This window comes from Gymnoscopelus braueri (genome assembly GCF_963280865.1).
Source record: "Gymnoscopelus braueri genome assembly, chromosome: 15".
NCBI lineage: Eukaryota > Metazoa > Chordata > Actinopteri > Myctophiformes > Myctophidae > Gymnoscopelus > Gymnoscopelus braueri.
Genome location: NC_137620.1, coordinates 48,605,667 through 48,628,684, shown reverse-complemented (window position 1 = coordinate 48,628,684; position 23,018 = coordinate 48,605,667). Strand labels below are relative to the sequence as shown.

The 23,018-nt window shown below is 42.2% G+C and overlaps 1 protein-coding gene across 1 annotated transcript in view; it reads right to left on the bottom strand.

Moving 5' to 3' along the window:
- Window positions 1-23,018, bottom strand: part of LOC308102372 (uncharacterized protein) — a 1,220,233-nt gene that overhangs the window by 463,136 nt on the left and 734,079 nt on the right. The window contains exons 26-27 of the mRNA XM_080452057.1: window positions 1,178-1,291; window positions 836-949 (exon numbers count right to left, since the gene is read on the bottom strand). Coding sequence (XP_080308183.1) covers window positions 836-949; window positions 1,178-1,291 — 228 coding nt within the window. The remainder of the gene's footprint in view (window positions 1-835; window positions 950-1,177; window positions 1,292-23,018) is intronic.

Here is a 23,018-nt window from a genome sequence, read left to right as displayed (position 1 = left end):
ACCCATCTTTTTATATACATATAAATGTGACAGGGGGGTGAGATCTGATTATTTAACCACATCTGGGTGAATATTCAGCCAAAATAGCAGATCTACAAGCTCACAACATGACACGTTGTGAGCTTGTAGATCGGCTATTTTCGGATCAAGTAGGGAGCCCTGAGGAACCCCGGTGCATGTCCAAGACAAACTAAGAATCAGTGAATCAAAGATCACTACAGCTGACAGTGAGATACTCTACTACTGTCTACATCTGTGGGCAGAGAGTTGGAGTTCACAGAGATCAGTGATCTTACTTTGTGTGTGGAGGTCCAGGTTCATTACTGAAGTTAGGAGGCATTCCTTTAGACCAGTCACTCTTCATAGAGACACAGCTGGGTGTTGGAGACTCTGGTTCTCTAAATTAAGATGGACCTCTCTTTGTGTCTGTGACTCTGTGTGATTGGGCTCAGTGAGTGGACATGTGCGCGCCCGGCTCGGTTCAGATTTGCGATATATTTTGTTGTGTGCGGTATCGTGCACCAAAAAATGCCGATCTACAAGCTCACAACATGTCATGCTGTGAAGCGTTGTGAGCTTGTATATTAGCTATTGCCGGTGCACGACACCGCACCCAATGAAGTAAAATCAGGGTGTGGCGTACGGCATGGATTTATTATACAGAGGGCAATTCTTTCAACATGAAATGCTTCATTCAAGTTCAGGAAAGCCACCTCTCCATGCCTTTGAGTACAAAGCCTTTCACCATAGTAAATGCTGTATTCACGGTCTGTAGAGAAGGCACTATTTACAGACGGGTAAAAGGGCAGGGTATTGTATAGGAGGATTCACATACTTTGTGTGTGGAGGTCCAGGTTCATTACTGAAGTTAAGAGGATGTCCTTTAGACCGGTCACTCTTCATAGACACACAGCTGGGTGTTGGAGACTCTGGTCTGTGGTGAACACTTCTGGAATCAGAAAAAAATGTATCTTCAATTAGCATGTGATTGAAGAAGACAGTTTATTAATGCAACGTGAGCTCCACCAACCAGATACACCAATCAGATACGGCGACGTAACCGGATCTTACGCTTTAGCATTGTGGATAGTGAAGTTATTCCTCTGTGAGATCATCAGTTAAACATGCTGCTTAAAACTAGAGCGAAAGTCGATTGCATATAAGAGGATTCACATACTTTGTGTCTGGAGGTCCAGGTTCATTACTGAAGGCAGGAGGAAGTCCTTTAGACGTGTCACTCTTCATAGACACACAGCTGGGTGTTGGAGACTCTGGTCTGTGGTGAACACTTCTGGAATCATACAAATGTTTATACAGTTATTATGTGAATGAAAAGGTCAGTTTTTTCAAGATGATTTATTGTCACATCACATTATGAAAGTAGAACAGAGTTTTTGGGGTTTCAACTCCTCGACATTGCTGCAACAATAACAAGGGATGCATTGTTCATGGGACACGGTAACATGCCGTACAACCACTTTTTTGAGCAGGAGCACGCACACGCACACACACACGCATCGATTTAAAACAACCTCAACAAAGTTTACAAAGGCTTCCGACTGCCGGGTGTCACACCAACATGAATTAACATAGGAATGAGCCTAGATGCATATCAATGGTCCATTGTGTGACCTGTAGTGTAGGTGTTAAGCGATGTGCGTGTGACGTCTTTAAAATAGCGTCCCATCACTAACACACCAATACAACACTGACAATAACATGCAGACAGTCAGTCTGTATAGAGCAGCTTCACCACTGAACATCACATTGTGATTTGTACCACTTCATTCTCAAACTGTAACTTATAATCTATAGAGAAACATTACAGAGACATACTGTGTGTGTGGAGGTCCAGGTTCTTTAGTCCTGTCACTCTTCACTGTTGGAGACTCTGGTCTGTGGATGTGATGTTTGTCAGGTCCCTCCTCCTCTCTCTCCACACACTCACTCATCTTTAGGTCTTTATTAAACCTGTCAGGGTTACAGTCAATGAAATAGATCAGAAAACACTGCATGTGCCACAGGCGCGCGCGCGCACACACACACACACACACACACACACACACACACACACACACACACACACACACACACACACACACACACACACACACACACACACACACACACACACACACACACACACACACACACGTTAAATTAAATTAAGGTAACGTATGCCCACAGCTATGAAATCAGCTTTACCACACTGTTACAGCATGGGGGGGGGGGGGGGGGGGCACTAGGACCTGTTGCAACCAGACTTCTTGCTCTAAGTTGCATAATGCTGCTGTCAGACAGAAACCTCTGATCTCCATGTGTCACAAAAAAAAATATTGAAAACAGCAGCTCTACAAGTTCACAACGGGTCACATCGTGATGTTGTAATTATTCCATGAAGAAACAGAGACAGACAGACAGACTAACCTTGATGAATTAAGTATTTAAAGTGCTTCCTATACTTCTAGTACGACACAGAGCTAAACCAATAATTAGCAGATGAGATCTACATGGTATTAATGTGTTAATGTGTTGCATAGTGTCATGATGTGACCTTGTAGATCTGATAGTTTTGCCATAAAAAAAAAGCGATGTAACATCAAATCAGCCAGCCAATCAGTGAGACAGGCTGATCAGCTCCTGTCACTGAACTGACAGCATGAGCAGATCTACAAGTCACACACACACACTATGTACTGTTGCTATGCCACTCACCCGAGGCAGAGACAAAGTGAGAGAAACAGAACATATATTATTATTAATCTTTATCCTACATTAATATTTAAGCTTTGATCTGACATTGCAAAACAATACAGAATGGAGCTGTGCTTTCTGTCTGAACACACTGTTCCTACACCACTTCCTCACACACACACACACACACACACACACACACACACACACACACACACACACACACACACACACACACACACACACACACACACACACACACACACACACACACACACACACACACACATGTAGATCTGCTCCCCTCCTCTATCCAGTCAATGCAGTGTGAGCTAACGGCTACGCTAACCACAACAACACAAACCAACACTTTCACAGCTGTATGCTCCTTCATACCATGGAGCCTAGAATATAACAGATCTACAAGCTCACTGAGAGCTTGTAGATCTGCTACTACTCAACATCAACACAACATCAACACAACCACACAACTACAACACAAATACACAACATCAACTACAACACAACCACACAACTACAACACAACTACACAACATCAACACACAACTACATAGCATAAACACAACACAACCACACAACACAAACACAACATCAACACAACATCAACACAACACAACCGCACAACTACACAACATCAACACAACTACACAACATCAACACATTACAACTACACAACATCAACACAACCACTCAAGGGGGTCCACCATATCTTTGTGTGAAAGGACCTTTTATTATTTCACATTAACCATTTGAACCCCAGCATCTCTATTCTGAGGGGAACATCAGCCAGAAAAGAGCAGATCTACAAGCTCACAAGCGTTGATTGGCTGACACACACACACACACACACACACACACACACACACACACACACACACACACACACACACACACACACACACACACACACACACACACACACACACACACACACACACACACACACACACACACACACACACACACACACACACACACACACAAGCCTGAGACAGGAAGTAACTCCTCCTCCACCACGACCACATGTTTCCATGACAACAGGCCGACCACATGGCAAGTCACTGAACTGACAGCATGAGCAGATCTACAAGTCACTGAACTGGCAACATGAGCAGATCAGACACACACACTTATGCCACTCCACAGCCAGTCAGACACAGACAGACAGACAGTAATGTTCATATTATGCTCCTTCATACAACAGGAAATAAGGGATGCCAGGGCGTGACCCCCAAAAATAATCATATTTGAACTGGGTACCCCCATTTTGTTTGACTGGTTCCACAGATACATATTGTGAAAATAGCAAATCTACAAGCCCTCTCTTCTTCTTCCTCTCTTCCTCCCATCTGTCTGTCTGTCTGTCTGTCTGTCTGTCTCTAACATTTGCAACCAAATAGACCTGATTCGATAATCTATGCAGTGGTTCTCAACATTTTCAGGCTGTGAGCCCCCAAAATAATCATATTTGAACTGGGTACCCCCATTTTGATTGACTGGTTCCACAGATAAATATTGTGGAAATAGCAGATCTACAAGCTAGCCCTCTCTTCTTCTTCTTCCTCCCCTCTGTCTGTCTGTCTGTCTGTCTCTCTCTCACACAGTGAGATGTCTCTAACATTTGCAACCAAATAGACCTGATTCGATAATCTATGCAGTGGTTCTCAACCTTTTCAGGCTGTGAGCCCCAAAAATAATCATATTTGAACTAGACCTGTGAGCTCCGTTGTGGTCCCGATCCACAGGTTGAGAAGTTGAGAACCACTGAAGTAGTGACGTCAAAACCTGCAGATCTCAAAGGGTGACAGGTATTTTGCGAGAGAAACAAGCAACCAGGTCTAAGAAAACAAAGTAAGATATGTGCACTACGACTATGTCGATCTAAAATATACTAATAGTCCACACAGCAGTTTATAATATTATAAAACATATTAGGAAAATAGCCGATCTACAAGCTCAGAGGTTGTGAGCTTAAAGGTCGGCTATTTTCACACGGCAGAAGACGACACTCACGACAGTGTGTGTGTGTGTGTGTGTGTGTGTGTGTGTGTGTGTGTGTGTCAGATTTGATTATTAATAAAAAACCTACAGTAACCACACAGAGCCGATCTACAATGTGACGCGTTGCGAGCTTGTAGATCTGCTATTTTCCGAACATTTGAGTACTTTTACATTGGTACTCAAAGTATATATTTTGATGCTAAAACGTTTGTACATTTCAAGCTCCAGAACCCCCCCCCCATGATGTAAACAGCAGTGAGTCACAGCGCCACCTAGCCACCTGGCATGCACACTACAGCGTTTTCAGTCACTGTTGCCTCAACGTCTAAAGGCAGAATAAAAAGTGAGAATGAAACAGCACTTTGACCTTTTCACTAGAGACCGTTGTCTAAACGTGGCCTCAGTCTGTTTAGAGCAGCTTCACCACTGAACATCACATTGTAATTTGTACCACTTCATTCACAAACACACACACACACACACACACACACACACACACACACACACACACACACACACACACACACACACACACACACACACACACACACACACACACACACACACACACACACACACACACACACACACACACACACACTTTTCGTATGAACGTTTTAACTCTTTATGGTGAATCAGAGACTAGCATCAGTTTCCTGTTTTTTTTCTGAGACAGGAAGTAACTCCTCCACCACAACCACATGTTTCCATGACAACAGGCCGAACACATGGCAAGTCACTGAACTGACAGCATGAGCAGATCTACAAGTCACTGAACTGACAGCATGAGCAGATCTACAAGTCACACACACTTATGTCACTCCACAGCCAGTCAGACAGACAAACAGACAGACAGACAGACAGACAGACAGACAGACAGACAGACAGACAGACAGACAGACAGACAGACAGACAGACAGACAGACGGTAATGTTCAATATGCTCCTTCATACAACAGTGTTGAGCTTAGATTATAGCAGATCTACAAGCTCACTGTGAGCTTGTAGATCTGCAACACTATGTATTATTAACATAATGTAAAAACAGCTTGTTTACAGTTTATTGTGACACACATAGAGCTGATTAAATGTTCTGCTCTTAGAAATAAACTGGACCAAGTCCAAACCTATTTTACAATCCCTGACACACACACACACACACACACACACACACACACACACACACACACACACACACACACACACACACACACACACACACACACACACACACACACACACACACACACACACACACACACACACACACACACACACACACATAATCAGCCAGTCAGTCAGTCAGCCAGCCAGCCAGCCAGCCAGTCAGCCAGCCAGTCAGCCAGCCAGTCAGCCAGCCAGCCAGCTAATCAGCCAGCCAGCCAGCCAAGTCAGTCAGCCAGCCAGCCAGCCAGATAATCAGCCAGCCAGCCAGTCAGTCAGTCAGCCAGCCAGCAGGCAGTCAGATAATCTGCCAGCCAGCCAGCCAGATAATCAGCCAGCCAGCCAAACAGTCAGTCAGTCAGTCAGCCAGCCAGCCAGCCAGTCAAGTCAGCCAGCCAGATAATCAGCCAGCCAGTCAGTCAGCCAGCCAGATAGTCAGCCAGCCAGTCAGTCATATAATCAGCCAGTCAGATAATCAGGCAGTCAGCCAGCCAGCCAGTCAGATAATCAGCCAGTCAGTCAGTCAGCCAGCCAGCCAGCCAGTCAGTCAGCCAGCCAGATAATCAGCCAGTCAGTCAGTCAGCCAGCCAGCCAGCCAGCCAGTCAGTCAGCCAGCCAGTCAGTCAGTCAGCCAGCCAGTCAGTCAGCCAGCCAGTCAGTCAGCCAGCCAGCCAGCCAACCAGATAATCAGCCAGTCGGTCAGTCAGTCAGTAGTTGATAAAACTGAGTTTTAACTCTTTGTGGTGAACCAGAGACTAGCAACAGTTTCCTGTTTTTGTCTGAATAGACAGGAATTAACTCCTCCTCCACCACAACCACGTTTCCATGACAACGGGCCGACCACATGGCAAGTCACTGAACTGACAGCATGCGCAGATCTACAAGTCACTGAACTGACAACATGAGCAGATCTACAAGTCACTGAACTGACAACATGAGCAGATCTACAAGTCACAACATCCTTGTCACCAGATCAACAACCCTGGTGTCAAAATAGATAGTTGATAGTTGTTCAATAGATGTTGACAGTTTGTACACCAATATAAACACAGTGGCGGGGCTGAAGGCAATCAGAGATATCTTTATAAAGTACCCTGACAGGCAAAGACCAGACGCAGAACTATTGAAATTGCTAGAATTAAATTTGACCAAAAACGACTTCACATTTGATGGGAAAACCTTCCTTCAGATCAGTGGAACAGCCATGGGAAAGAAATTTGCACCATCTTATGCCAACATTTATTTGGCTTTGTGGGAAGAAACCGCACTCAAAAAGTGCAGATTCAAACCCACACATTATTTCAGGTTTCTAGATGATATTTTTGGAGTTTTTGAGCACTCCACAGAGGAATTTGAGCAGTTCATCCAAATCCTAAACACACATCATGCCTCAATAACAGTGAAATATGTCACTAACAAAGAACATATTGACTTCCTGGATGTTACAGTCTTCAAAGGAAAAGACTTCAATACCACCGGCAAACTGGATTTAAGGGTATTTTTTAAGGAGACTGATACACATGCATTGCTCCACAAAACTTCCTTCCACCCAACCCATTGTTTCGCAGGAATAGTCAAGTCACAGCTCCTACGTTTCAAGAGAATCTGCACACAAGCAGCAGATTTTGAAAAAGCCTACAAGACTCTGTTCACAGCATTAAGGAAACGTGGATATACAAGAACATTTCTCAGGAAAGCATACAACACGTTCCAGGAAGTGAAAATAAGGAATGAGAAACCCACACTAGCTTTAGTAACCACATTTTCTAGCCAAAGTTTACTGGCAAACAGAGCCATCAAAAGAAATTTTGAAAACAGGGGAGGGGACCTCTTACAGAACTTCAACATAATCTCGGCCTACAGGAGAAACAAAAACTTAAAAGACCACTTGGTCCACAGCAAATTGAAACCATGGAACCAGATAAGTAGGACAAGGCCTAACTACTTTAGCCCAAAACAAACTGTTAAAAACAGGACAAACAAAAATATAATTATCCTAAGACAGAACATCACATACAACACCAGAAATTGTGTTTATCTGATTACTTGCCAAGTATGTGGATTACAATATGTAGGAGAGACGAGCAACTCCATAGCAATTAGAATAAGCCGACATAAATATACCATTAATATTGAAAAGGATACCCATTTGTTAATTGTTCAACACTTTATGACACATGGAATTGAGGCTATAAAGGTATGTGGCTTGGAATACAATGACCGCTGGACAATTGGACAGAGAAGATTCCATGAAAAAGAATGGATCACAAGACTTAGCACAAAATATCCAGGTGGTTTAAACTTTTAAACTGCCCAACAGAACTGAAACCCTTCACAAATTCTCACTAAACTAAACAATGGAGTTGATCACCTACATCAAACCACAGAGTTGAGTGGGAGATCTCATTGTTGAGTTAGTGAGAATATTAATGAAGACACATTGATACCAAGAGCCATCAGCAATTGGGCCATCAACAGGGAGCTCATTGTCTTCCAAAATGGAAGTGTGAACAGCAGAACTGTAGATATGCTAACTGGGATCCAAGCTTGTAACCTTATAGCACCTATCCCTTAGTTATAAAATATAATGTAAACACATCTTTAAATGGAATTAAGAAATAGTGGAAATAATTTTAAATCCGAGGGTCTTCGGTTACCATGACTCAGAGAATTGACGCCTCTGCCCTGCACAGTCAAACAGAAATCACAAACCTTTAAAACAGAAATAGTCTATGTAAGTTTAATTACACAGTTAGTGGGGCAAACGCAGTCCCCACCAATATTATTTACGATTCTGTGCCTATCGGTACATAACTCGGACGGCGCTGAGTCGACTAGCAGACCATCGGCCGGTCGCCGCGGGCACTCGCGCCTGGAGGCGCTCGGGCGCGACTCCTTGGCCTCAAGGTCTACTGAGTCGGCGCGCCTCTGTCAGGGTCCAAAACTATACTTTATTTTAAATAGAATTCACAAAGCCTTAACAACATAAATAATTTATGTAAGTTTAATTAATTGCAAAACATGACACCTCTTATTCAAAACAGATGGCGAATGCACCTTCTCTTTATAGGGCCTACACAGATAGTACCACAAACTACCTGTGAGGCCTCTTTGAATTGAATCTCATAGTCAGCAGTCAGTCAGTAGTTGATAAAACTGAGTTTTAACTCTTTATGGTGAACCAGAGACTAGCAACAGTTTCCTGTTTTTGTCTGAATAGACAGGAATTAACTCCTCCTCCACCACAACCACGTTTCCATGACAACGGGCCGACCACATGGCAAGTCACTGAACTGACAGCATGCGCAGATCTACAAGTCACTGAACTGACAACATGAGCAGATCTACAAGTCACTGAACTGACAACATGAGCAGATCTACAAGTCACAACATCCTTGTCACCAGATCAACAACCCTGGTGTCAAAACTCTAACGCAACAATAACCTTCATACCAGCAGAACAGAGGGAATTATTAAAGAACATAATATGTATAAAGATACTCACTCTACATTTATCACAGCACACTAGAAGGATGTATCATATCTGTGTCTATAGAACATAATATATATAAAGATACTTACTCTACATTTATCACACCACACTAGAAGGATGTATCATATCAGCGTCGTCTCGTCTCACTCCTTCTCTGTTCCGTCTCAAGATGGAGTCTCAACGTTCACTTCCTGTATGTGCCGTGTTTCAAAATGGAGGCTGTAGAGTTTCAGTGCATAGAGAGAGAGACAGACAGGAAGTGAGGGGTAATAACCAGAGTGATATAGTGTGAGAGTGACGACACTAGCATAGACTCCCATCGTAAGAATGGAATGAGGAAATGCTCTGTCTGTCTCAATGAGGAAGTTCCAATGTTTGGAACTACAGCCCATAGCAGCGTGTCGGAACTTTCTCTCTCTATGGTTCTGGTAATAACCACAAAGCAGAAGTTACATTATTGTTCTGCCTGACGACAACCGCGCGGACGCGGACGCGGACACACACACACACACACACACACACACACACACACACACACACACACACACACACACACACACACACACACACACACACACACACACACACACACACACACACACACACACACACACACACACACACACAGCACTGTAAGGTCCTACTGCTGTGTATAAACCTGCTGTAAGGTATACTGCTGTGTATAAACCTGCTGTAAGGTCCTACTGCTGTGTAAAAACCTGCTGTAAGGTCATACTGCTGTGTATAAACCTGCTGTAAGGTCCTAATGCTATGTATAAACCTGCTGTAAGGTCCTACTGCTGTGTATAAACATATAGAGAGGTCCTATTGCTGTGTATAAACCTACTGTAAGGTCCTACTGCTGTGTATAAACCTATAGAGAGGTCCTACTGATGTATATAAACCTACAGAGAGGTCCTACTGATGTGTATAAACCTACAGAGAGGTCCTACTGATGTATATAAACCTACAGAGAGGTCCTACAGCTGTATATAAACCTACAGAGAGGTCCTACTGATGTGTATAAACCTACAGAGAGGTCCTACTGATGTATATAAACCTACTGTGAGGTCCTACTGATGTGTATAAACCTACAGAGAGGTCCTATTGATGTATATAAACCTACTGTAAGGTCCTTCTGCTGTGTATAAACCTATAGAGAGGTCCTACTGCTGTGTATAAACCTATAGAGAGGTCCTACTGATGTATATAAACCTACAGAGAGGGTATCACTTACAGTAGGTTGTTTCCACAGTGCTGGCTCTGCACTGAAGACCATGAGGGACAGATAATCTGAGACCTTGATGGAGATTTTGACAGTCAACTGAAGGACAAAGCAAATCATTCAATATGGAGTTATTAAAAGTATCTCTTGGCATCAAAATATATTTAAATTACCAAAAGTAAAAGTACTCATTGTGCAGAATGTCCCATTTCGCAAGTTCAAAATGTGTCTTTTGAAAATAGCAGATCTACAAGCTCAAAATGTGTCGCATCTCGACACATTGTGAGCTTGTAGATCTGCTATGTTCAAATGGTGCGCGTGCGTGTGTGTGTGTGTAACTGTGCACGCACACTCCCTGGATGCCAGAGCGGACCCTGTAGATAGAATATGTAGAACACAATCCAGTCCTAGGGATCACTATTGTAAGAATGTTAGCCATCAACTTCTGTGTGTTGAGGTCAAATACACTGACTGACTCTCACACACACACGCACGCACGCACACACTCACGCACGCACGCACGCACGCACGCACGCACGCACGCACGTGTTGGAGCGGTGTGTGTTTCCAGACAGGAGATCCCCGAAACCTTTGGGGACTTTTTGAACGGGCTATACACAGAGGCATCAATTATAAAAAGGTTTAATGCTGGTCTGGTCAGATTTACAAATGCCATAATTTAGGCTTATTCTAAAATATTGTTTTAAACAGAAGGTTCCATTTAGCCCTCATTCAGCCTTAAATACAGGCCAGTCTATAAACAATTATAGATAATAAACTGACCCAGGGTGAACATCGGCTGTTGAAGGGAGTTTCAAGCGACCCCTGTTCACTCAGCCGATCGTCACCCACAGAGTAGATCTGACACCAAATATGTTTCCTCTCAAAATAGAGAAATTTACTATTTTTTTGTTTACCTTCCTTCACGTGGAGCCATGCAGATGGCATCTGAACGAGGCGCTGGAGAAAAAGCCCGCCGATGCTCTCGTGTACGGTCTTAGGGAACTTCCCCAGACATGAGTGCGTGCATGTGTGTGCGTAGGTGACTGTTTGAGATGGCGAATGTTCGAGAAGTGAGTGTGTCTGTATGTGGCTGTTTCCTGTTTCAACAGCCAACCACAGCCACAAAAAAAACCTTACTTTGCAACTGTTCTGCAGTGCTCGGGTAAATACAATTATTCAGGTTAAATAAATGAGAAAATCAAATGATTCATGCTTGCATGTGTCAATGTGTGCATGTAACCTTTGGTCAAATCTCTCAAAATATGGATACTTTCTGAATAAGTTCTGAATAAGTTCTCTCAATATTCAATCATAAATACATACTGTATGTCACGTGCGCACGTGAAGTATGTAAGCATACATACATATATACATATTAATCTGGGGGTCCTTGCTATGAAAATGTTTAAGAACCACTGGTTTATAAACAACATTAGGAAACAAGTCCAAATAAGCAACTACACTTTAGAAACAAGCCCAAAAAAACACAACCCGCAACTACCAATATTTACAAGCGACATTAAAGAAAAACAAGCCCAAAGTCGCTTATAATAAGCAGACATGGCAACACCGTCCTGGAGCTAGCATATAATGTATGTTTGAATTGTCTTCAAACTGCGTGCAGCGTATGATTGACACTTAAAGTAGGCTATGCTACCATCGCCAGCAGCACTGCACCGCACAGCACCATGCATGTTGGCCACAGCACAGCACCATGCATGTTGGCCACAGCACAGCACCATGCATGTTGGCCATTATCATCTGGTTGGAGACACTTGACAAGTTTTTCCATTTGCTTGTAAAATAGGTCCATCCCATGAAATGTGGAATCTAGTAGGCTACCATAACTATGGTCTTTAAGGAAACCATACTAATAATATATAGGTGCAAAAAACATTTACCACACTACGCAATTGGAATATGGTTCAACAATTATTTTAACAAAGACTTATAACCACCGTAAAAAATTATGGCACCAGACCAAAGTAACACACACACACACACACACACACACACACACACACACACACACACACACACACACACACACACGTATGAGTTTTAGCACGTATGAAAGAAAAAAGAAAGAAAGAATGTATGTCATAGAGTATAGGTGCACCTACACCTCAATGATGTATACATAAACGCCGTGTGCAGAATAAACTAATACATTAACAACTAACATACTAGTTGCATGGCAGCACAACATCAACAACAACAACAAGCCCATGTTAGCCTGAACAACCAAAACCAAAACAGCAGTTTTACAAAGAAAAACAGGATTCACCATAACATGTCCTGCATGCATAAGTAAGTAGGTTATTAGCTGCACACTCAGCACACTGCTAAAGTAGAACAGTGTGCTCTGCGGAGCTCAGATCCCCACCAGGCCGGGTTAACCACAATATTTTGAAAGGCTGTCATAGCCAATAATTGGAATGGAATCTAGAAATAGCACCTGTTATAGCGCCACCATGAGTCCGATTTTAAAAAAAAAGAATTGGGGTGGAGGCTCTTCCTTGGCCTACTGGCAATGTGTGTGCAAAGTTTCATGGCATGATTTGCCATGAAACTTTGCACACACATTGCATCATGGTACTGTAACGTTTGCACATGCAAAGGAGCTAGATAGATAGACAGCTAGATGTAGCCTGTATCAAACGTCCAATTCTGGCTCCTCAGGCAGCTGACACAGGGAGGCACACGGGTACAAACAACATTCAGCTAACGTCAACCTCTTTGAACAGCGCTGATGTTTTCAGAGTGCCGAAAACTTTAGTGAGTCTCGTTCACCCAACGTCATATTGTAAATATAATGTATCCACATGGTCCTACGGGTGTCAAACTGAGGTCGTAAAATTATGTTTAAATCGGGTATATGGACTATAAAAATTATAAAGCTGTGCGTCTACCCACTGCGACTGAGAAACAATACTTCAGAGCAAAATAACCTTGTTAGCAGGCAGTGGCCTTTTGGCAGTTTAAAAGCTTCCCTTTATTTGATCAGTTTAAGATGGGATTACAATGTGTAGCCTACTTATTGTGTATTTCAAATAAAATAAAATCTAGGAAGGTTTCATGCTGGTCTGGTCGGATTTACAAATGCCATAATTGAGTTAATTTTTGTTCTAAAATAATTTTGAATTTATATTTTAACTTTTTAAAACAGAAGGTTCCATTTAGCCCTCATTCAGGGTGAAGATCGGCTGTTGAAGGGAGTTTCAAGGGACCCCTGTTCACTCAGCCGATCGTCACCCACAGAGTAGATCTGACACCAAATATGTTTCCTCTCAAAATAGAGAAATGTACTATTTTTTTGTTTACCTTCCTTCATGTGGAGCCATGCAGATGGCATCTGAACGAGGTGCTGGAGAAAAAGCCCGCCGATGCTCTCGTGTACGGTCTTACGGAACTTCCCCAGACAGGAGTGTGTGTATGTGTGTGCATAGGTGACTGTTTGAGATGGTTCGAGAAGTGAGTGTGTCTGTATGTGGCTGTTTCCTGTTTCAACAGCCAACCACAGCCACAAAAAACTTTACTTTGCAACTGTTCTGACAGTGCTCGGGTAAATACAATTATTCAGGTCAAATAAATGAGAAAATCAAATGATTCATGCTTGCATGTGTGCATGTAACCTTTGGTCAGATCTCTCAAAATAGGGATACTTTCTGCATAAGTTCTGAATAAGTTCTGAATAAGTTCTCTCAATATTCAATCATAAATACATACTGTATGTCACGTGACGTATATGTATAAATACATATATACATATTAATCTGGGGGTCCTTGCTATGAAAATGTTTAAGAACCACTGGTTTATAAAAAACATTAGGAAACAAGTCCAAATAAGCACTTACACTTTAGAAACAAGCCCAAAAAAACACAACCCGCAACTACCAATATTTACAAGCGACATTAAAGAAAAACAAGCCCATAATCGCTTATAATAAGCAGACATGGCAACACCGTCCTGGAGCTAGCATATAATGTACGTTTTGACTTGTCTTCAAAGGGAGTGCAGCGTAGTATTTATGCTTACAGTGTGCTACCAACGTCAGCAGTGCTGCGCTGCACAGCACCGTGCATGTTTGCCATTTTCATCTGGTTGGCGACACTTGACACATTTTCCACACTACGCAATTGGAATATGGTTCAACAATTATTTTAACAAAGACATAACTTATAACCACCTTCAAACATTGAGGCACCAGACCGCGCACACACACAAGGATCTGGAGGCCCTAGGCGAACCATGGAATGAGGCCCCAGGAGGGGGCAAAGCGCGCGTGCACGAAATGTTTACGTTTTTTTTTTTTTCCTTTTTTTTTTTTCTTTCCTCTAAATATTAAGACGGGAGATGGCTGTGACATTGCCAGCATGGATACAAAGTACATTTTCCATTCACTTGTCCGGGCACAATTTTATTTCCATTTTTCATGAGGCCCCCTAACTCTTGAGGCCCCAGGCGGTCGCCTAACCTTGCCTACAGTTAAGTCTGCCACCGCGCGCGTGCACGCACGCACGCACGCACGCACGCACGCACACACACACACACACACACACACACACACACACACACACACACACACACACACACACACACACACACACACACACACACACACACACACACACACACACACACACACACACACACACACACACACACACACACACACACACACAGCTGTGCACTTGAGCGTCTGCCCACAGTGCCCAGAGCATCTGATTGGATGCCTGATCTGTCAGTCATACAGAAGGACGCCAATACCTTGCCACCTCCCCGTTAAAAGACACCTCCACCTCTGATAGCGTCTTCAACTTGATTTTTTTGTCAACAAAGAGAAGCATGTCCTACTGATGTGTATAAACCTACTGTGAGGTCCTACAGCTGTACACACCTACTGTGAGGTCCTATTGATGTATATAAACATACAGAGAGGTCCTATTGATGTATATAAACCGTAAGGTCCTACTGATGTGTATAAACCTACAGAGAGGTCCTATTGATGTATATATATACCGTAAGGTCCTACTGATGTGTATAAACCTACAGAGAGGTCCTATTGATGTATATAAACCTACTGTAAGGTCCTATTGATGTATATAAACGTACAGAGAGGTCCTATTGATGTATATAAACCTACTGTAAGGTCCTATTGATGTATATAAACGTACAGAGAGGTCCTATGTGTATAAACCTACAGAGAGGTCCTATTGATGTATATAAACCTACTCTAAGGTCGTATTGATGTATATAAATGTACAGAGAGGTCCTATTGATGTGTATAAACCTACAGAAAGGTCCTATTGATGTGTATAAACCTACAGAGAGGTCCTATTGATGTATAAAACCTACAGAGATGTCCTATTGATGTGTATAAACTATAGAGAGGTCCTATTGATGTGTATAAACCTAGAGAGAGGTCCTATTGATGTGTATAAACCTATAGAGAGGTTAAAGTGAACAAACTACCATGTTTGGCCACAACTTTCCAAACTGAGTATCTTTGTTCCAAACCCGTTTCATAACTTCAAAGCAGCTGACAACATAAGGTTAGATGATCAAAATGTCTTCTTTGAACAAACATCACCTGTTACTAGGCAGACATAATGCTGTGAACACAGTGAGTACACACACACACACACACACACACACACACACACACACACACACACACACACACACACACACACACACTTTTTTAAACAGAAGGTTCCATTTAGATCTCATTCAGCCTTAAATACAGGCCAGTCTATACAAAATGATAGATAATAAACTGACCCAGGGTGAAGATCGGCTGTTGAAGGGAGTTTCAAGCGACCCCTGTTCACTCAGCCGATCGTCACCCACAGAGTAGATCTGACACCAAATATGTTTCCTCTCAAAATAGAGAAATGTACTATTTTTTTGTTTACCTTCCTTCACGTGGAGCCATGCAGATGGCATCTGAACGAGGTGCTGGAGAAAAAGCCCACCGATGCTCTCGTGTACGGTCTTACGGAACTTCCCCAGACAGGAGTGTGTGTATGTGTGTGCGTAGGTGACTGTTTGAGATGGCGAATGTTCGAGAAGTGAGTGCGTCTCTATGTGGCTGTTTCCTGTTTCAACAGCCAACCACAGCCACAAAAAAAACCTTACTTTGCAACTGTTGTGACAGTGCTCGGGTAAATACAATTATTCAGGTCAAATAAATGAGAAAATCAAATGATTCATGCTTGCATGTGTGCATGTAACCTTTGGTCAAATATCTCAAAATATGGATACTTTCTGAATAAGTTCTGAATAAGTTCTCTCAATATTCAATCATAAATACATACTATATGTCACGTGACGTATATGTATAAATACATATCTACATATTAATCTGGGGGTCCTTGCTATGAAAATGTTTAAGAACCACTGGTTCATAAACAACATTAGGAAACAAGTCCAAATAAGCCACTGCACTTTAGAAACAAGACCAAAAAAAAACACAACCCGCGAATACCAATATTTATAAGGGACTTTAAAGAAAAACAAGCCCAAGTCGCTTATAATAAGCAGACATGGCAACACCGTCCTGGAGCTAGCATATAATGTATGTTTGACTTGTCTTCAAAGGGAGTGCAGCGTAGTATTTACACTTACAGTGTGCTACCAACGTCAGCAGTGCTGCACAGCACAGCACCGTGCACGTTTTCATCTGGTTGGCGACACTTGACAAGTTTTTCCATTTGCTTGTAAAATAGGTCCATCCCATGAAATTTGGAATCTAATAATAATAACAACAAACAAGTACCATAACTATGGTCTTTAAGGAAACCATACTAATAATACATAGGTGCAAAAAACATTTACCACACTACGCAATTGGAATATGGTTCAACAATTATTTTAACAAAGACATATAACTTATAACCACCTTTAAACATTAGGGCACCAGACCAGAGGAACGAACACGAACATGCACACACACACACACACACACACACACACACACACACACACACCTTTTTCGTATGACATATTTTTTAGCACGTATGTCATAGAGTAGATGCACCTTACACCTCAATGATGTATACTGGTCACAACAAAAGTCAGGTGCAGTGCTGTGTATAAACCTGCTGTAAGGTCCTACTGCTGTGTATAAACCTGCTGTAAGGTCCTACAGCTGTGTATAAACCTGCTGTAAGGTCCTACTGCTGTGTATAAACCTGCTGTAAGGTCCTAATGCTGTGTATAAACCTGCTGTAAGGTCCTACTGCTGTGTATAAACCTGCTGTAAGGTCCTACTGCTGTGTATAAACCTGCTGTAAGGTCCTACTGCTGTGTATAAACCTGCTGTAAGGTCCTACTGCTGTGTATAAACCTGCTGTAAGGTCCTACTGCTGTGTATAAACCTGCTTTAAGGTCCTACTGCTGTGTATAAACCTGCTGTAAGGTCCTAATGCTGTGTATAAACCTACTGTAAGGTCCTACTGCTGTGTATAAACCTATAGAGGAGGTCCTACTGCTGTGTATAAACCTATAGAGAGGTCCTACTGCTGTGTATAAACCTATAGAGGAGGTCCTATTGCTGTGTATAAACCTATAGAGAGGTCCTACTGCTGTGTATAAACCTACAGAGAGGTCCTATTGATGTATATAAACCTATAGAGAGGTCCTACTGATGTATATAAACCTACAGAGAGGTCCTACTGATGTATATAAACCTATAGAGAGGTCCTACTGATGTATATAAACCTACAGAGAGGTCCTACTGATGTATATAAACCTACAGAGAGGTCCTATAGATGTGTATAAATCTACAGAGAGGGTATCACTTACAGTAGGTTGTTTCCACAGTGCTGGCTCTGCACTGAAGACCATGAGGGACAGAGAATCTGAGACCTTGATGGAGATTTTAACAGTCAACTGAAGGACAAAGCAAATCATTCAATATGGAGTTATTAAAAGTATCTCTTGGCATCAAAATATATTTAAATTACCAAAAGTAAAAGTACTCATTGTGCAGAATGTCCCATTTTGCAAGTTCAAAATGTGTCTTTTGAAAATAGCAGATCTACAAGCTCAAAATGTGTCGCATCTCGACACATTGTGAGCTTGTAGATCTGCTATGTTCAAATGGTGCGCGTGCGTGTGTGTAACTGTGCACGCACACTCCCTGGATGCCAGAGCGGAACCTGTAGATAGAATGTGTAGAACACAATCCAGTCCTAGGGATCACTATTGTAAGAATGTTAGCCATCAACTTCTGTGTGTTGAGGTCAAATACACTGACTGACTGACTGACTGACTGACTCTCACACACACACGCACGCGTTGGAGCGGTGTGTGTTTCCAGACAGGAGATCCCCGAAACCTTTGGGGACTTTTTGAACGGGCTATACAAAGAAGCATCAATTATAAAAGGTTTAATGCTGGTCTGGTCAGATTTACAAATGCCATCATTTAGGCTAATTCTAAAATATTTTTTTAAATATTTTTTTAAACAGAAGGTTCCATTTAGCCCTCATTCAGCCTTAAATACAGGCCAGTCTATAAACAATTATAGATAATAAACTGACCCAGGATGAAGATCGGCTGTTGAAGGGAGTTTCAAGCGACCCCTGTTCACTCAGCCGATCGTCACCCACAGAGTAGATCTGACACCAAATATGTTTCCTCTCAAAATAGAGAAATGTACTATTTTTTTGTTTACCTTCACGTGGAGCCATGCAGATGGCATCTGAACGAGGTGCTGGAGAAAAAGCCCACCGATGCTCTCGTGTACGGTCTTACGGAACTTCCCCAGACAGGAGTGCGTGTATGTGTGTGCGTGACTGTTTGAGATGGCTTATGTTCGAGAAGTGAGTGTGTCTGTATGTGGTTGTTTCCTGTTTCAACAGCCAACCACATGCAACCACAAAAAAAACCTTACTTTGCAACTGTTCTGACAGTGCTCGGGTAAATACAATTATTCAGGTTAAATAAATGAGAAAATCAAATGATTCATGCTTGACCTTTGGTCAAATCTCTCAAAAATATGGATACTTTCTGAATAAGTTCTGAATAAGTTCTCTCAATATTCAATCATAAATACATGTATGTCACGTGCGCACGTGACGTATAATATACGTCACGTGTATGCATACATACATATATACATACATATTAATCTGGGGGTCCTTGCTATGAAAATGTATAAGAACCACTGGTTTATAAACAACATTAGGAAACAAGTCCAAATAAGCCACTACACTTTAGAAACAAGCCCACAAAAACACAACCCGCAACTACCAATATTTACAAGCGACATTAAAGAAAAACAAGCCCAAAGTCGCTTATAATAAGCAGACATGGCAACACCGTCCTGGAGCTAACATAATGTATATTTTGACTTGTCTTCAAAGGGAGTGCAGCGTAGTATTTACACTTACAGTGTGCTACCAACGTCAGCAGTGCTGCGCTGCACAGCACCGTGCATGTTTGCCATTTTCATCTGGTTGGTGACACTTGACAAGTTTTTCCATTTGCTTGTAAAATAGGTCCATCCCATGAAATTTGGAATCTAATAATAATAACAACAAACAAGTACCATAACTATGGTCTTTAAGGAAACCATACTAATAATATATAGGTACAAAAAACATTGAGGCACCAGACCAGAGTCAAACACACACACACACACACACACAGATCTGGAGGCTCTAGGCGATTTTTCAAATTTTTCCTCTAAATATTAAGACAGGAGATGGCTGTGACATTGCCAGCATGGATACAAACATTTTCCATTCACTTGTCCGGGCACAATTTTATTTTTCATGAGGCACCCTAACTCTTGAGGCCCCAGGCGGTCGCCTAAGCTTGCCTACAGTTAAGTCTGCCACTGCGCACGCACGCACGCACACACACACACACACACACACACACACACACACACACACACACACACACACACACACACACACACACACACACACACACACACACACACACACACACACACACACACACACACACACACACACACACACACACACACACACACACACTTTATCCCCTTGGTCACTAAACTAAATATCTCAGACAGTTTTCAACAAGGCATTTTTCAGAGAGACAAATCAGGGGCCCCAGCAACACACTTCGGGCCCTATCTCCTCGGTGCCTTATCACCTTAAAATAGTGAAAATAGCCGATCTACATTGACATGTTGTGAGCTTGTAGATCGGCTATTTTCACTATTTTATGAGGCGCCGCGCAAGACAGGGCCCCTGATCTGGTGCCGTGAGAATGCAGATCTCACCATAGCAACAGTAATCACAGTGGTGAGATCTAACATCAGACAGACAGCACCGACTTACATTTAGGAGACAAACATGGTTCCAACATGTTTAAAGAATGTGTTGCACGTTTGTGTGACATCATTCAAAACATCTGCAGTGAACATGACTAACACACACATTCATGTCATATTTGACTGGCAACTATTTCACTGTCTGTCTGTTCAACTCATTAATAACATTATAGGTAACTCACACACTATGGACAACCTGGACTGTCTGGACATATAGGCTCAGGTTGATATTCACAAACTGTTTTGACATTTCAACATGTTAACAGTCGACATTTGGTTCTACAAATCTCTGTTCTAGAACCCTATGTGGAGGGAATAATGGATTGATTTACCATTTCATAAGATAAGTGTCTCCTGTGTTAATGCTAGCTGTGTGGATGAGGGCTTTCTAAATCCACTGGGAGACTTAATACAGTAATTGTCTCATAATAATGGAGCACACTGTTTCACTGTGCCGTGTGAAAAACAACGTTCAATGCTTCTGCTGTTCCCACTCCACTCGCACGCACGTGCGCACACGCACTCACACACAGGTGGCTGTCAACTAGAGAATGACATATTTTTTTAGCATGTACGTCATAGAGTAGGTGCACCTTACACCTCAAGGATGTATACTGGTCACAACAAAAGTCAGGTGCAGAATAAACTAATACACTAACAACTAACATACTAGTTGCATGGCAGCACAAGAACAACAACAATGCAACAAGCCCATGTTAGCCTGAACAACCGAAACAGCACAGCAGAGGTTTTACAAAGAAAAAAAAGATTCGCTATAACATGTCCTGCATGCATAAGGAAGTAGGTTGTTAACTGCACACTCAGCACACTGCTTAAGTAGAACAGTGTGCTCCGCGGAGCTCAGATCCCCACCAGGCCGGGTTGCTTAACCAGGGCCCTCAAAACTTGGAAGGCTGTCATAGCCAATTGGAATGGAATATGGAAATAGCACTTGTTATAGCGCCACCAAAATATGGGGTGATTGTTCCTTGGCCTACTGGCAGTGTGTGTGCAAAGTTTCATGGCATGATTAGGGGCATTTTGTGCAAGAAGGGCCCGGTGTGTTGCTATTGCAACCTCTCAAGTCATGGTCTATGTGGCTGTTTCCTGTTTCAACAGCCAACCCCATCCACAAAAAAAACCTTACTTTGCAACTGTTCTGCAGTGCTCGCGTAAATACAATTATTCAGGTTAAATAAATGAGAAAATCAAATGATTCATGCTTGCATGTGTCAATGTGTGCATGTAACCTTTGGTCAAATCTCTCAAAATATGGATACTTTCTGAATAAGTTCAATCAATATTCAATCATAAATACATACTGTATGTCACGTGCGCACGTGAAGTATGTAAGCATACATACATAATATATACATATTAATCTGGGGGTCCTTGCTATGAAAATGTTTGAGAACCACTGGTTTATAAACAACATTAGGAAACAAGTCCAAATAAGCAACTACACTTTAGAAACAAGCCCAAAAAAACACAACCCGCAACTGCCAATATTTACAAGCGACATTAAAGAAAAACAAGCCCAAAGTCGCTTATAATAAGCAGACATGGCAACACCGTCCTGGAGCTAACATATAATGTATGTTTTGACTTCAAACTGCGTGCAGTGTATGATTGACACTTAAAGTATTGTACCAACGCCAGCAGCACTGCACCGCACAGCACAGCACCATGCATGTTGGCCATTATCATCTGGTTGTATGAGTTTTAGCACGTATGAAAGAAAAAAGAAAGAAAGAATGTATGTCATAGAGTAGGTGCACCTACACCTCAATGATGTATACACAAAAGCCGGGTGCAGAATAAACTAATACATTAACAACTAACATACTAGTTGCATGGCAGCACAACATCAACAACAACAACAAGCCCATGTTAGCCTGAACAACCAAAACCAAAACAGCAGTTTTACAAAGAAAAACAGGATTCGCCATAACATGTCCTGCATGCATAAGTAAGTAGGTTGTTAGCTGCACACTCAGCACACTGCTAAAGTAGAACAGTGTGCTCTGCGGAGCTCAGATCCCCACCAGGCCGGGTTGCCCACAATATTTTGAAAGGCTGTCATAGCCAATAATTGGAAT